Source organism: Equus asinus, chromosome 7 (genome assembly GCF_041296235.1).
Source record: "Equus asinus isolate D_3611 breed Donkey chromosome 7, EquAss-T2T_v2, whole genome shotgun sequence".
Taxonomy (NCBI): domain Eukaryota; kingdom Metazoa; phylum Chordata; class Mammalia; order Perissodactyla; family Equidae; genus Equus; species Equus asinus.
In genome coordinates this window covers 3,039,125-3,054,548 of record NC_091796.1, presented here as the reverse complement: position 1 = coordinate 3,054,548, position 15,424 = coordinate 3,039,125, and the positions used below count along the sequence as shown (strand labels likewise).

Below are 15,424 nucleotides of genomic sequence, written 5' to 3'. Positions count from 1 at the left end.
GAGCAGGAGAAATTCCCTGGCAAACCTTGATTTGGATGGAAATTTTAGGCGATCTGCGACGGTTCTGATGATGTTTCCCCCAGATGCTGGAGAACAAGAATGCCAGCGGGGCTGCGGACGGCTGGCGATAGTGGCTTGTGGGTTTGGTGTTACTGCTGGCGGTCTGCTCAGGTGGGACTGTCACTGCCCTGTGATTCCAAGTGCGAGAGCATCTGCTTGGGCAGACTGTGAGGCTGAAGGCAGTGATCCGAATGCGGCTGCCTGAGACGTGGGGGGCGGGGGCATCCACTCTGTTCTCCTGCCGGCTGCTGTCTCGCCTGAAAGGAGGAAGCTCAAGTGCCCGCTCCTCCTCTGGAAGGACGGCTTTGCCTCCATGCGATGGTGATGAACCATCGGAATCACAGACCTCTTGGCAATGACAGAAGGAACCTCATGGAACGTGAGCATGGGGCTGTCACCCTGGGCACAGAGACATGGAAAGTCAAACGTCACAGCCCAGTGCTCTTGCAGGGTAGGTAAACCCTTCCAGGACCATGGCTTTCTGACCCGGGATTTCATCTCAAAGGGAAGAGCTTCTGATGCCTTGATTCCAATGCTCTCATCCTGGAGAGTGGACGTGCTGGAGGAGAAGGCAATGGAGGTGGGCAAGCAGCACCTGATGGAGCTGGAAGCTGTTCTCAAATGGGTGACAGAGTCATAAAAATGGTTGTGTATTTTCCACCTGGCTGCTCTACCATCTTGTCTCTGTCTTTGAGGAGCAACCTGATGCACAGCTTGCTCTTACGGGCCGTTTGTTGAGGATCCTCCGTCAGGCGTATGTCAGTGATGACCCGAGACCAGGAAGCAGGCCACTGTCACTCGGCTTCTTCCCTGTCTCAGGAAGGCTCTGAGAGCTCACTGCTAAAGGAACCAGGTCATCTTCCCCACAGGAGAGGCTCATCGTTGTCCGTTTCCCAAATTTAGGACAGCTAGAGCTGGTGGTGAGAGCAAAACTGGAGCCCAATTGTTCTTCCTGAATGTGGCTTTTTTTTTTTTTTTTTTTGGTGAGGAAGATTGGCCCATGTGACAGTGGCCCGGGGTAACATCTCTACCAATCTTCCTCGAGTTTGTGTGTGGGACACCACCACAGCATAGCTTGATGAGCAGTATGTGGGTCTGTGCCCGGGATCCGGGCTGGTGAACCATGGGCGGCTGAAGTGGAGTGAGCGAACTTACGCCTCTGGGCCAGCCCCCTCGAACGCGGCATTTTTGAGGCTTCTTTGCTGTCTCCTTTCAAAATGGCGGGAATTGGGATTAGATGTTGGCCTTAACTACTCTGATTTTTTTCCTTTGCTTCCAGGCACCCATTTTTAAAGACGTCACCGTGTCTAAAGGGTGTAGGAGGCTGTTTTTAGCATAAACGTCAAGCTAACTTCACAATGGAGGCATAAACCCAAACAGTCACCCAGGTGCCCGTTCTTGGCTTGGAATTCAACTACCTCCTGGCGCAGAACGTGGACGAGCAGCTTAAGGGAGGCAGGGTCTGAGAAACCACCTGGGGAAGGAACGTTGCAAGAGGCTCTTGAGCAGGTGAAGGCCGAGGGCTGGCTGCTGCTTCAGCGGGAGCAGCCCCGAGGTGGACGGTGTGGCCCGCTGGCCCCGCCTCCCGGCCGCAGTGGCAGGTTCCCCAGGGAACTTGGTCTGCTCTGGGTCCCCATGGCTGGACCTACAGGGCCCATCAAAACATGCAGCCATCAAAATTGCTGCACTCTGGTCAGAGCCATTTATTTGGAAAGTGGAAATCCGATTCAGAAAACCTGGAGATGAAGTTCCAGAGAAGTCTCTGGAAGGTCTTCCAGCATGGGCCCACCTGGGAGACTAGTGGCTGTTTCTCACAAACAGGACAGCCTCCGACAAACCGGACGCACACTGAGCCCTCCTCCCCATCACTTCTGGACGGCGGGAGCTGTGTGATCACAGGCGGCGACGACATTTCCCCTCCCAACTTAAAGGCAAGACCGGTGGGGTCTGGGCTTCAGAGAAGTATTTGCAATCATTGAATGTGACACTTTCACTATACAGTTGAGGAAACTGAGGCCTGAGAGCAGAAACACAGTGGCCCAAAGGTTGGAGCTGGTGAGTGGCAGAGGGGGAACCGGGCCTCCAAGGGCCAAGGCTGTGCCTCTGAGTGGCTCCATGGGGTCACCGGGGTCTTTCCACAATAGCTGGGTGTCCGTGCGGACAGGTGGAGTTTGATTAGACCTGTGTTTGCACAGGACTGGGCGCAGAGTATTTGCCTCTCGTAATTCTCTCATTCGGCCCTGGACCTCCAGGGTCCTGGAGGGACAGGTGGCCATCTTTGCTGTTGCTGCTGTGTTAGAGATGAGGACAGGAGCTCGGAGAAGACGAGGGGTGGCCGAGCAGTAGACTCAGACCCACACATGTGGGTTGATTCTCTCTCCGGCTCTGCCACCCGACAAAGTGTCTCTGATTCTCTGAGCCCCAGCGTCCCAGGGCTGTCAGGGGCTCAGAAGCAGGGAGAACGTCTTTGGGCACCTCTGTGGGTGCCCTCAGCGGCCAGGTGGCCAGCCAGTGTCCTCTCCAGGCCAGCAAGGACCGTGGTCTGCGGCCACGGAGGCAGGTGGACTTTCAAAGGAACCACTAACAGTGGTTTGGTGGCAATCAGAGGCGGAGGCTTTCCCCTTGCTGCTCCTCTCCAGGGGCCCCGACGGGGCAGAAACGGGATGGGGGAAGGGGGACCTGAGGGGCCCTGAGTGAGGCTCTGTGCGGCTGACAGCACCCTGCGCCCTGCTCTGGGCACCTTCCAGCTCCTTCCATCCCCGCACCACGTGCTCTTCGAGCTCAGTGGTCCAGCGCGTCTACGCAGCGCCCACCTGGGGCTCAGAGGCTGAGATGGGGCTGATGCTGAGGGCAAGGCGGCGGGGCAGACCCACGAGGGCACTGAAGAAAAAGGGATTGCCTCTATTCTCACGGAGTTGTCTTCCCCTATGGTATATTTTACTCCTTGTTTCTCCCTTGGGATTCTTGCTTTTCCAACTTGCTTTTGGGTTCTCAAACACTATTTTATTTGTTTACTGTGCCCCTCTCCCTGCCTTCTGCAGTCATGGTCCATCCCCTGAGGAACTGAGCACTGTGTTAGTCCTAAGAAAAGTGTCCAGTCTCCTGGAATCGAAGAATTCCTAGGGAGGAGTCTGGTTCTTGAGAAACCATCAACAGCACTGGAACAGTTTGTTCTTTGATGTTACCTCCGATTTCACAGTTGGAGGGTCTTCTTACCCGTCATGGTATATTTGCAGGAAGAGAGGGAGAGAGACAGAGACACAGAGAGAGAGAGAGAAGGAGGAGGGAGTGTCTGCAAGGTCAGGGTACAGAACGTCAGCTCGCCATTGTCCATCGACACCTTTGGAGTCTCCGAACCACAGGGGAAGAAGGAAGTTTTCAGGTCTGAGTCACACGGCCCGACACCATTAGTTCCAGCGCTGTGAGACAGCTGTTCAACTGGTGGCTTCGCCCGTCGGCTTTTCTCTCCTCTGCGGGCCTATTTTAAGTGCGCTTTGTTGTAGAATCTTGGACCACAAGTGTATTTTAAAACCACTAAGTGCAACCTGGCCCTTGCAATCCTTTCCCCGTGGCGGGTGCCATTAAATCTACTCTCTAATAAACATAACTCCCTTCTTGAAATTATAAAGAATCCCAAAGTGCTGGAGGAAGATACTCAAAATAATCAAAAGCTCTTTCTCAGAGAGGAGAGAGACGCCCCTGGCTTCTCCTCGCACTCAGAATGGGAACGCGTGGCCGTGCGGCCTGGAGATGCCCTGTCCCGGAGGGAGCGCCCCTGCCCGCTCTGTGCTCAGCCAGTGCAGCATCGCCTCCCGGAAGCATCAGGCACGGCTGCGCCCTGTCCAGGGGGCCTACTGAGAGGCCTCCATGTTTGGAATATGGTCCTTGAAGAGCTCTTTGCCATCGGTAACAATTTTGGGGAGCCCGTCGGCGTGCGTCTGTGTAGCAACTTTGCCTGTGGTTTCACCTCACGCCTGTCTTCGATTTCCCTTCAGTCAGCGGACACACAGATACCATGCACGTACAGGCACACGGCCGTCTGGTGCTTCTTTACGTGTTTTAACATTCTCCCAGTGTATGTTGCGGCAGGCAGGTCCACATCCTAGCTGGAGCGGAATGGGGTGTCCATAACTGAACCAATGTAAACGCAAAGAGCCTGTTATTGGAAACCACAGTGTGTCCTGTGTACCCACGATGCGTCCACTGGAGGTCCAATCTCGGGCGGCCACACAGATGGCATTGTGCAGAATACTTGTTATTTTTGGCCAGATTTTCAAACGTATGCACAAAAGTCAGTCTGGGATGAAGATGTGGGGGACAGGGGTGCTCCTTTTCCTTCACCAAAAGATTTTTTAACAGAGAAAAATGGAACATTCTGTTGAAAATTTCTTATTATCACCTGAACACCAAAGCCCCTCCCACTCTGCTTTGGGTCCGGGGATTCCTGGCAAGGTCTCCGCCTCTCCGTGGAGCGGGTCTGCTTTCTCATGGCAATGTGTCTCTGGTGGAGAGAATAGGGTAGGCGGGCGGCCAGTGGCTTCAGGATGAAGGGAGCAAGTGGCCACCTTTTGGGGCTTCAAAAGTCGGCAACTTTGCCCATCCTTTGTTGTCCCCTCGCACACACAGAGCACTGGCTGTTGCAGGATGACAGTGTGCCTTCAGGCCCAGCACCGCCTCTCACAGCCTGGGGACCGCAGGGGCCCCTCCCGGGAGGGCACCGATGCTTCCGGCTGGCTTCACTGCGGCTGGAGTCCCAACCGGGCCTGAGTGTCCCAGGGAAATGCGCCTCCCAGGCCGTCAGGGGCCCTCCCTAACTTCCTGGGGTGGAGGTGTTTGCTTTAAAAAAAGAGCCGCCAAGAGAGCTCTTCAAAAAGCAAGCACGGTGACTCCAGCTGGACACGACTCAGGAGAAATGTAGGCTCTCGGAGCAGCGTCCCCCACCCCGCTGAGGCTCTCCAGGATGGAGAGTCAGGCTACTGCAGCTTCGGGGACAAGCCCTTCTCCTGAAGCCAGCTGCGCACCGTCACAATTCTTCAGGCCCCACCCACCCCCAAACCTCAGGACTCAGTCGAACGTGTCAGAGCGACGCTCTCACTATTTCCATGTTCAAGTATGTGCTTTCAACCCTTTGCATTTTCCCAGGTTCCAGAAGCCAGGCGCCCAGGCCCAGAGCGTGCCCTGATCTGGAAGCACAGACCCACAGACCGGCTCGCGTGGCGGCCGCCCGCCAGGCGTGAGCAGCGGTGTGACTCCCGGGGGACTTAGGGACTCCTCTGGGGTCCTTCCTTTCCTGGGTCCCCCCTGCCCTCTGCACAGTCGCCTGGAGGTCCCCAGCACTAGGAAGCAGCCTCTGCCTGGGAAATGGAGGACAGATCACAGCGCCTGTCCTCCATCCCAAGGGAGGCTCGGCTGAGCTCAGGGGAGGACGTGAGTCACGGCCGAACCTTCCAAGGGCACGTCATCTAAGAGTTTAATTCAACTAGTGTTTAGTGAGCACACACTATCTGTTAGGCACTGGTTTTCAAAGAAGAGACGAACACAGGCAGGTCAAGGCCACGGTCACAGGCCACCTCTCCAAGGCCAGAGCTGCCCACTGCCTGTGGCCCAGCAGGCTCGCGTGGGCTTGTCACTGCCCCGACCCCGCAGCCGGCCCTTCCCGGCTCTTCCACGTGGGCTCCCGCATGGGGTCAGGAATCAAAGGCAGCTCCCTGGCATCCCTCTTGAGGGTTTTTCTGTCTTCGCACATTTTCCTTTGTTTGCTTTCCCTTAGAGCTGCCCCACTCGCTTTCCCAAACATGACCTACAAATGCCCCTTGGCCGGGACCGTGCCCCGGACACCACCTGTGTTGACCGAGGATGGCAGGCAACCATGCTCGCAGTGTGACCCTGAGGAGGAGCGGCCAGGGCGGCGTCTTACCTTGTACATGTTGCACAGCCCAGGCCGGCTGTGGGCATGAGAGGGCAGAGGGCTCCTGCTCTGCTTGAGCCAGGGTACCTGCCAGAGGGACACAGAGTGGCCATTTGAGTCCACACGGCACGCTGGCAGAGCCCCAAGTCCTCCAGCAATGTCCTGTCCTGACCTGGCTTGGCAGGACCCCAGGCGGCGAGGAGGGGGAAGTGGAGGATGAAGATTAGAGGTTGAGGGGCGTGTGAAGACAGGTGGGTGATGGACCAGTGAGAGGCCAGGGGTTAGGGACACTGGGAAGGAGAAGATGGCGGCATGAGCCCCTAGGACAGACGGATGGACGTCAGAAGAAAAGGAACAAGAGGAAGGGTTTAGGAAAAATTCTTTCCTTTAGAATCTGTTCTGGAGCCCTGTACCTAATTACGTGACCAGATTTTCTTAAAATTGTAGCAGGCACCAGACGCAAGGTTTCTGAGCAGTAAAGAAAGCCTCTCCCGGCTGATGGGAGGAGCCGAGGGCTCTTTGAAGTCTGTCACGGAATAGATCCATTTCACACTCAGTTTTATTTGTGGAGCTTTATTTTTTTCTTTTGCAGCCACTGTGCCAGCTTCTGTACTGGATTCACAAGTGGAAATGCTCCTGCTCCGGAGGTGAGCGTGGCTCTCACTGTGGGCGTTTTCAGGTTTTTTTCTGGAGCATGAGGACCTCATTTTAAGGGCACCAGAGTGCTCAAAATCGTCAGCAACCACTGGAAGTTACACTTTGTCACATTCTTCCTTGCTGCTGGTGAGGTTCAGGAGTTTAATATTAACAGGAACTTAATATTCCTTGACGTGAGCTATGCACTAACCTTCTCTCTCTTGTTATAAATTTTCCTAAATAGGATTGTTCCTAATTTAGTGTTTTCCCTATTCTATTAGCTATAAGACAGCACCTGCCTTATCAACCCACTGTGAGCAGCGTGGTTGAGAGAATATTATTACAGCACCAAGGTAAACAGGCTGCAGAAAGTTCCTCTCTTTTGACCTTCCATAGCAAAACGGCGCAAGAGAGGAAGCGAGAGAGACAGAGAAGGAGACAGAGAGAGAGAGAGAGGAAGAGAGATAGAGAGAGACAAAGCTTTATAGTGGTCAAGAGACAAAATCAACGCAGTAAGTTTCAAGAGATGTCTTGCATTGGCTACAGATGAAATGGATTTTTAAAAAAACAGGGTAACAGCTTGTTATACACGGAAATAAACAGTCGTTATGACACAGAAAACTGTTATTGCATTATAGAAACATAATTGTAACGTGAACAGACCAGGGGTCGGGAGGCAATTCTGTGGTGAGTGTGGGCTTCGCTATACGACTGACTCATGATCCATTCTCTGCACAGAGGCGATTTCCACACCAGCGGGAAGTGCTGGTGACTTTACTTCCTGGTCGTGGGTACTTAACAGGGTAAGACAACTGAGTACTTATTTTACAGTACATCTCAGGGGGTGAGCCTGTGGTGGTCTCCCTTTGATAAAGCCTGGTTGTCCCCACAGGGAGGGACGCCCTCTCAGGGAGAGTATGGGCAAGTCCACCTTATATATGTGGTCAAAAGGCAAAGAATTTTCTAATTTATTTTCCTTCGATTTGAGGCAATGTCGCTCCTTAATGAAGAGGATCATCTCTCTGAGACATCTGCAGGCAGCTCTGGGGGGCCGGTGTGAAGCCCCCTCTCTTGTCACACCTGGACTTCCTGGTGTGCGGCAGACAGGGGCTGGCGCAGAGGGAGCCCGCAGCACTGAGACAGGGGCTGGCCCCCGGGGAACCAACTGGCTTACAGCAGCACAAGGTCTCCCTGCCCTCGTGGGCAGCCTGCCCTCCCAGCAGGGGCCGGGAGAGGGACGACAAGCTTTCCTCCCACGGTGTGAGCGGCAGAGGGATGCTCCACACCTCATGTGGACACATGCTCAGCCTGATCAGAAAAGTAGAGTTTCTTCAGTAGAAGAAGCGGGAACATGAGCAACGCAATAGGAGGGCTGTGCCCCAACAAGAGCTGGGGAGACAGAGGCAGGAAGAGCCTCTTATAGAAATCGTGTGTGGGGCTCCCTCGGAAGAGTTCGTTTTTCTTTAGTTTTATTCTCCCTTTTGACTATTTTTTATGAAGAAGGATGATCTCAGAGCATTTAAGAATGTGGTGACAGACATAATGGAAAATGCTAAGAGAACACATTAGACCAGAGTTTGATGAGAGATTTCTCAGTTCTCATAGATTAAGTCAATTCCTTAGTGGGCTTTACGCGAGCTCTGGCGAGTGGTTCTCTCCCTAACGAAGATGTTTTTCTCGGATGTTGAACTAAGCTCTTCATCAACCCATCAGAATTGCCTGTTACCAAATGGCTGATCCTTTTACCAAAAGGGAAATCAATGGCGATGGAAAGAAACGCCGTAAAATGGAAATGAGTTGAAGAGCAGAGGAGTTAGTCCGAGGGTGTGCTGGGAAGATGTGTTACACAGATGAATGGAAGACAGATCAAAGTGAATTGCATAGCTCTGCTTTTATGCCTAGTTTATCAGTGACCCCAGCTTACCCTTCATCTTATACACGCACTGGCATTCTTAAGAAGAGCCAGCCCACCTTGACCTTCCAATTCTCGAGGGTTTCTCTGACACCCTTCACACGCACCCTCCCAGGGACCGCAGGAGGGGCCGGTCTCTGTGCGCTCAACCGTCCTGTAAACGCTGTTGAGCACACTGTGTCCCAGACACGCTTCCCCAAAGACTTGCAGGACGGCGCTTTGAGAGAAGCATCAAAACTAGAACAGACATAATGGAGAGACCGGGACCGAGCTGTCAGTGGAGAGCAAAGAACGAAATGTCTGTGTGTGTAAAAGCAACGAGCGAGAAACTGACCTCCGGGTGCAGGAATGGCCGGCGCTCAGCCCTCAGACTCACCTGCTGGTTGGTCCATCAGGAGGCCCCGAAAATGCCAGTAACAAACGTACTTAGTAAGGGATGGACACCAGAAAAGACAACTTAAAAAATGCACATGCAATTAGTACACCATCCTCGGTCTGTTAAAATGTTTAATAAATGCACAAAAAGGAAGAAACATATATATAGCGAAAGTTTATCACAAAATCAAAGTGGAATACAATCACCAGAAGGCAATCACCATTAAATACATCAACATAATTTACAATGTATCCCTCACACAGAGGACGCAGCCAAATCCCCACCCACACAGGCACAGAACACTCCAATTCAACCACCGCCTCTTTAAATAACAGTGGACAACTGAGGCTCTGGAGGCAAGAGGAGGACACAGGGACTGGCTGGTAGCTGAGCCGGGGAAATCACTGGTCAATAATTGATCAGGGTAATGATCCTTCAAAATGAATTCCTATAGGAAAATTTCAACAAGTTTTTGTTTGGGTGCAGAAACAAATACACCCACCACATCTAGATTTTCTCTGGCCAGATCTCTTGGCAAAATGATGCACTGAGTGGCAGGGTCGTTGCCATGGAGACATCCTTGGAGAGTCTGGCTCTGGGTGCACTGAGGCATTCCCGTGAGTGAACGCACTCATAGCACAAACGAGTGAGTGCAGTTCCGCTGGCCACTGACTTTGGGCTGCACACCCACATGGAGTGGAGCCCCCACTCACTTCCTACTGTGTCCTTCACATCATCTCCAGATGTTACACTCCCTGTAGGATTACAGAATATGTCTACAAAATTAGGGTATCATGTTAACAATGAAGAATTAAGTTACTGTAGCATTAAAACGTGTTAAATGAAATTAAAATGCAATGAAAAAAAATCAGGGAACAGAACCTCATGATTAATTTACAAGACTGATCACATCCCACAGCGTTAAATGACAGAACGGGTTCCTGTCCCGTACAGTCCAAATGGGAGGCCTCGAGGAATACTGAATGCGGACTAACGGAATGCTGAGACTGGCAGGTTATAAACGGAGCTTTGAATGTAAAGTAAATAGAGAAAAATCAGTAAAATCATCAGTACAGAAACTAGCTTTAAAAAACTCTTTACAAGTACACCGATAAGGAAAAATGTGAAGTTGGTATGTTCTCATCGCTCTCTTACTTGGGAAGTGCCCAGGTCTTACATCACTGTGTCCAGCTTAGTTATTTTGTTAAACCTTACTTCTTCGAGATAAAAAGGAGTGAGAAGCGTTTCCGAAGCTAATGTTTCAAGGCTTTGGCTGGTCAGGCCTGAGGCGCCGTGGGCACCAGCTCTACACGGGGTGGAGCTGGCTGGCGGTCTGGCCAGGAGTGGAGGGGAAGGATGGCAGCCTAGGAGAGCCACCCTTTGTCAAGGGACCAAATGCACTTTAATCTTCGTCCTAAATGCCTGCCCATTCCTCACAAGGCCCCACATTCCAGGGAATCGAAAAACCCCTTCCTTAAAGGCAGCCACACAGGCCTTCTTTCTTTCCTCTCGCAACAAAGGAGCGTGTTTCCGTGAATGCGCTTTTCATCTGCAGCTCTCAGAAGAATAGGGCTCCTCAAGCAATTCACGAGGCACTTTCCCTGAAGGTCAACTCCCCAGCCACCCCAAGGGTGGCGAGGTCGGGCATTCCAGGGACTGGGGGTGGCGGCTCCTCCCAGGGCCCAGGCCCCACTCTCAGGGGAGGGAGGGGCAGCTGGGCGCAGGGACCCACGGCCGCTGTTCCAGGAGCCACGGCTCCTGGCAGCCTTGCAGGATTCCACCCAGGAAAAACCTGCCAGACAGGTGAGCAGAGTAAATGCTTCCCCTGAACACATGCTAATGCGAGCCGCTGTACCGTGGGCCTGAGGGCACCTTTCTCATCCCACTCCCTTAGACGATGGCCAGAAAGGGAAATTGTGAGCTGGGCTTCTGTGGAGAGCAAGCAGGCCTGCGCGTCTCTTCTTTTCTCAAGCTTCAACCCAAGGACCTTTCTAGCACATAAAATGGGCTCTCTTGATTTACAAACAGAGCAAAACAAAAGTAAAAACAAAAAACAACAAATAACCCCTCAGCAGCGCACACCAATAAGCACCCCAGACTTCTAGGGCCGTGGCGGGTGTGTCACTGGGCGGAGAGTATGTTAAGCTCACATCCTAGTGTTTAAATCAAACAGAGAATCCACAGAACAACAGGCGGGCTGAACAAATACTGCCAGTAATCCGGCTGCATCTCGCAGCAAAGCCCCTGGGCAGGAATGTGTCTCTGGCCTGTGTGATGACCAACTGCATCGCTACACACGCAAACTCTCCTCCATTTCTTGGGCATCAAAGGGCAAGGCTGTTGATTTTTAAATCTTCTTTATTCAACATTCAGTAGCGAACAGAATCGATGCTTCCAAAATTCTAAAACAACTACTTAAACATTGTTTTTATTTTTCAAAAGCCTGTGAAAATGTTTTCATTTCTCTGGATCTTTAATAATCTAGCAGCACTATTTTGTAAAGTGGATGGCTACTTCTCAGACCAGAATCTTTTCTTTGAAAATATTGAAGAGTCTAGGAGACTTACAGCAACAAAGTTTGTAATTCTATATCAAGGAAGAAAAACACATATGTGTCTATGTACATATATCCATTCTGAGATAAAGCCACAAAGACTGATATAAATGCTTCCACAATTTTATTTCAGCTTAAACCATTACCACCAAAATGAAGCTTGTTTTATAACATATGCTATCCAGCTAGTCAATCTTTTCTGCCCAGTTTAATTCTATTTGTCCTGCTCCTTGAGTTAAGCAGAATAGTTTAAGGTTTCAAAACTGGAGACACTGCGTGCAGGTGGGGTGCTTAGCATAATAGCAAGCCTCCATTAGGTGGCCTGAGGCCGGTGTGGTTTGACAGCTGTGTTTGAAAAAGCCCCTCAGATTGAAATTAGCATTAGAAACAGGTCCGAAGCCCGACATTTCAGGGTGAGGGAAGACAGCCCCAAAATAAGATAAAATCTCTACAAACGCAAACACAAGGAACCAACCAGGCAATGAATTCCATGATCGCTTAATATGTATTGTGTGTTATTCACAAAAGTCCTGACAACTGTCACAGGAGGGACCTCAACTCGGAGCAGATGCTGGAGCCATTGCCAGCGCCTGAAGCCTCAGTGCGCGGACACCCCCACAAAAGGCAAACCCGACATTTCTGTTTATCTTCAACAATTTCATGATCTTCACTAATTTTAAGAATTATTGTTAGAGACCAAAGCAAACTGTAAATATCCTTAATTCCAGGTTGTCCCAGAGTTTTGTGATGTTGTCTCACATGATGCGGGCCCTCTGCTCCACACTTGACCCCAAAGCCTCTTACACTCCCGGAGGCCTTTCCCAATAAGCCCAGTATGCAGCTGGAAGAACAGCTGCGTCTTACGTGTTTCGTGAGCACACCCAGTAAACCGGGGGCTGTTTTGAAAAACCGCTCTCCTTCCAAAATTACCCAGCTATCCAGCACTCTAAGAAGTCACGTGACATGCCATGTATTTGCTATGGGAATGTCACATGGGCTCTGGCTCTTTAATGAAACATCAGCCACAGATGCCCGATTCACCATCGACTCCAGAAGCCACTGTCAGAAACGGGACCACAATAGGAGCGATTTTTCTTGTGATATATTTTTAGCTACAGAACATTTAAATAATGAAACTTCACGGATTCTACATTCAAATTAATGGAATAACAAACAATACAGTTTTCATTCACAGACACACTCGTTGGCCCTCTACCCTCTGCCTCTAACAACTCAGACAAAACAGACACTTCGCTCAAGGCGAACTGAAGTTTCGAGTTTGTTCAGAAGTTCTCAGTCGCCTTCCGGTTGCAAAGCGACGTGAAGCTAGCAGCACTGAGTCCGAGAAAAAACTAGCATAACCCAATGTTGAACCCAAAAGCGTGGGCAGCAGAAGGAAAATCAGCCATAAAGCCCCCAAACATAAGACAGAAAAGACCCGAGAAGACAGTGCTCTTTCTGCAAAGCCTGTACCCACAGCACCCTTGAGATGCAGATTCAGAACGCTCTTGCATTCCTGAGCCACATCCTGACTGCCATCCCTTGTGAGGAGGAGAAACAGGGTGGGTTAAGTGGAAATATTCTAAGCAGCAACCCAGGACCCCTCCCACGGCCCGCAAGCATTTCTGGCAAGGACAACACCCTAGACAGCTAAGAGGCTGCGCCAGCACCTCCTCTAAAGGCTTAGTTCACCTGTTGATTTTCCTTCCTTTTCCATTTACATTAAAGCGGGCACACCTTTGGGTGCTCCTCTACTCCTCAGCGCTCACCTTGCCTGAGCCCCGCTTGGGCACACCCCTGTCACCGCCAAAGAAGCGCCCCAAGGAGTCGAGGATGCCCGTGTCTCTGTGCCTCGGGAGGAAGCCATGCCTGGCGTGATCCATGGTGCTTGCTGAGGCCAGGTACTTTGATCCGTGCCTCTGGGAGGGTCTCTTCTGTGACGCCATCACATCTAGGCCCTCGGGAGCAGCTGCACTGTCCTCTTGGATGGTCTGAAGCTCGTCTGACTCCGAGGGCCTGTCTTTGAAGGTGTTGTCCTCCCTCCCCGGGGCATCTCGGGAAAAGAGGCGGATCAAGTGGGGGCGGCCCCCTGGGTCAGCTGGGTTGGCATCCTGCCAGGCATTCTTTGGGTCCGCTGTGCGCTTGGAGTCTGTCACCGCTGTGTCCTGAGAGGGGGTCCCATTGTTCTGGTCCACATCTGCCTCTCCTGCAAACAACAGTGAGATATGAATACGGGCTGTGCAAAGCAGAGCGCGGGACAATGCTGCTTTCTTCCAGGGCTAGAGGACTGGTTGTCTCCTGCAAAATCCACAGAATGTGCGCAGTGCCGTAAAGCTACATGGCAGCTCCAGACCGCCTTTGGCAGAAACCAACCTGGACTGCGCAGCCTAGTTGCAGCTCTGTGTTTCAGAGGCCCTGGGAACTGCCTCAGTTACTCGAGATTTGGCACCCCAGAGAAAGCAGCCAGGGCTTCCTGCTCAAGTGGCCTGCTGAGCCAGCACAGCACACGCATCAGCATGTCCCCCTGGGAGCTGCCGTTACTGCCTCTGGAGAATCCAGGACTGCTGGCACTTCTTGGGGCACTTATCATCTAAAGAGCCTCTGGTGAACAAGCTAAACCTTTTGGGAGCATTTATTTGACGAAAGGTATTTTTAGTATTCTTGGTAAAAATGGAACTTCCCACCTCTTTTTGCAAATCATGCCTTAAAGAAATGGGGCATTTAGAATTCTTTAGTTTCCAGATTCCACAAGAGGCCTCTTGCATTGGAGAACTGCTTATTCAGGACATTTTGATTTGGCTTCTCCCCTGTAAGCAGCTACAATTAGAAAATTTGAAGTAGGAATGGGATATTTCATAAATATACCACCATCTCATAGCTTTTTACAAAAAATAAAGCATTTCTCTCAAGAATGGCAATACATTCATTTTGCTTTCAAGTTACATGTTGGGTTTAAATGAACATCATTTAGTTAGTCTCCTCTCCAAACTTTATTATTTATCTCTGGAAAATGTGGGTTTACTCCCAGCTTCCTATAATCCCATCCATCCATCTAACCAACCTGTTCACTGACATTTATCCAACAGCATCCATCCATCCATTCATCTGTATAGCCACCCATCCACCCACCCATCCAGCCACCCATCCATCTATCCACCCATCCATCCACCCATCCATCCATCTACCTAACCATTCACCCACTCGCCATCCACCCATTACTTACTGAGTACTTAACAGTGTGACGTATTGTTCTAGATGGACGAGGTGTGGTCCATGTCTCATGAACATAGGTGAAAATGAATGTTACGAGTTGAATACTGTCCCCTAAAATGGCATGTCCACGTCCTAACCCCTGTACCTATGAATGTGACCATATTTGGAAATAAACTCTTTTGTAGGTACAGCCAAGTTATGATGAAGTTGTACTGGAGTAGGGTGGGCCTGACCCTATGACTGGTGTCCTTAGAAGAAGGGGAGGATTAGGACACGGATACTCAGGGAAGAGGTCATGTGACGACGGAAGCAAGGACTGGAGGGATGTGTCTAGAAGACAAAGGACACCAAGAGTTGCCAGGAACACCAAGAGGTAGGAGACATGGAACAGACCCTCCACGGAGCCCAGGGAGAGCACGGCCCTGCCGACACCTTTATGCCAGACCTCCAGCCCCCAGAGTGTGAGAGAAGAAACTCCTGCTGATTTAAGTCTCCTAGTTCATGGTAACTTGCGGGATGGCCACGATGTACACAATGCGTAATTTCATATCAAGTAATGACACAAAAGAAAACAGAACAGGTAAGGGGGGTTAGGAAGGCCCCTCGAGGAAACATTGGGTTGAAATGAGAGAGCGGCCATGTGAGGACTTGGGGGGCTGGGGTGCTTCTGCAGAGGGAAGGACACCCAACAGGAGGCCTGGGCAGGAAGAAAGTTGGTGTGTTCACATGGGAGAGGCAGAAAGGCGGGGAGCCTGAGGAAGCTGG

General features: G+C 51.3%; 1 protein-coding gene across 15 annotated transcripts in view; it reads right to left on the bottom strand.

Moving 5' to 3' along the window:
• MBP (myelin basic protein) overlaps positions 1–15,424 on the bottom strand; it is a 139,482-nt gene that overhangs the window by 26,657 nt on the left and 97,401 nt on the right. For 13 of the 15 annotated variants that reach the window (XM_070514483.1, XM_070514486.1, XM_070514493.1 and 10 more), the window contains 2 exons: positions 13,216–13,652; positions 5,978–6,055 (listed from right to left, as the gene is read on the bottom strand). In XM_070514483.1, coding sequence (XP_070370584.1) covers positions 5,978–6,055; positions 13,216–13,652 — 515 coding nt within the window. The remainder of the gene's footprint in view (positions 1–5,977; positions 6,056–13,215; positions 13,653–15,424) is intronic. The other 2 variants (XM_070514491.1, XM_070514490.1) reach the window with 1 other exon arrangement.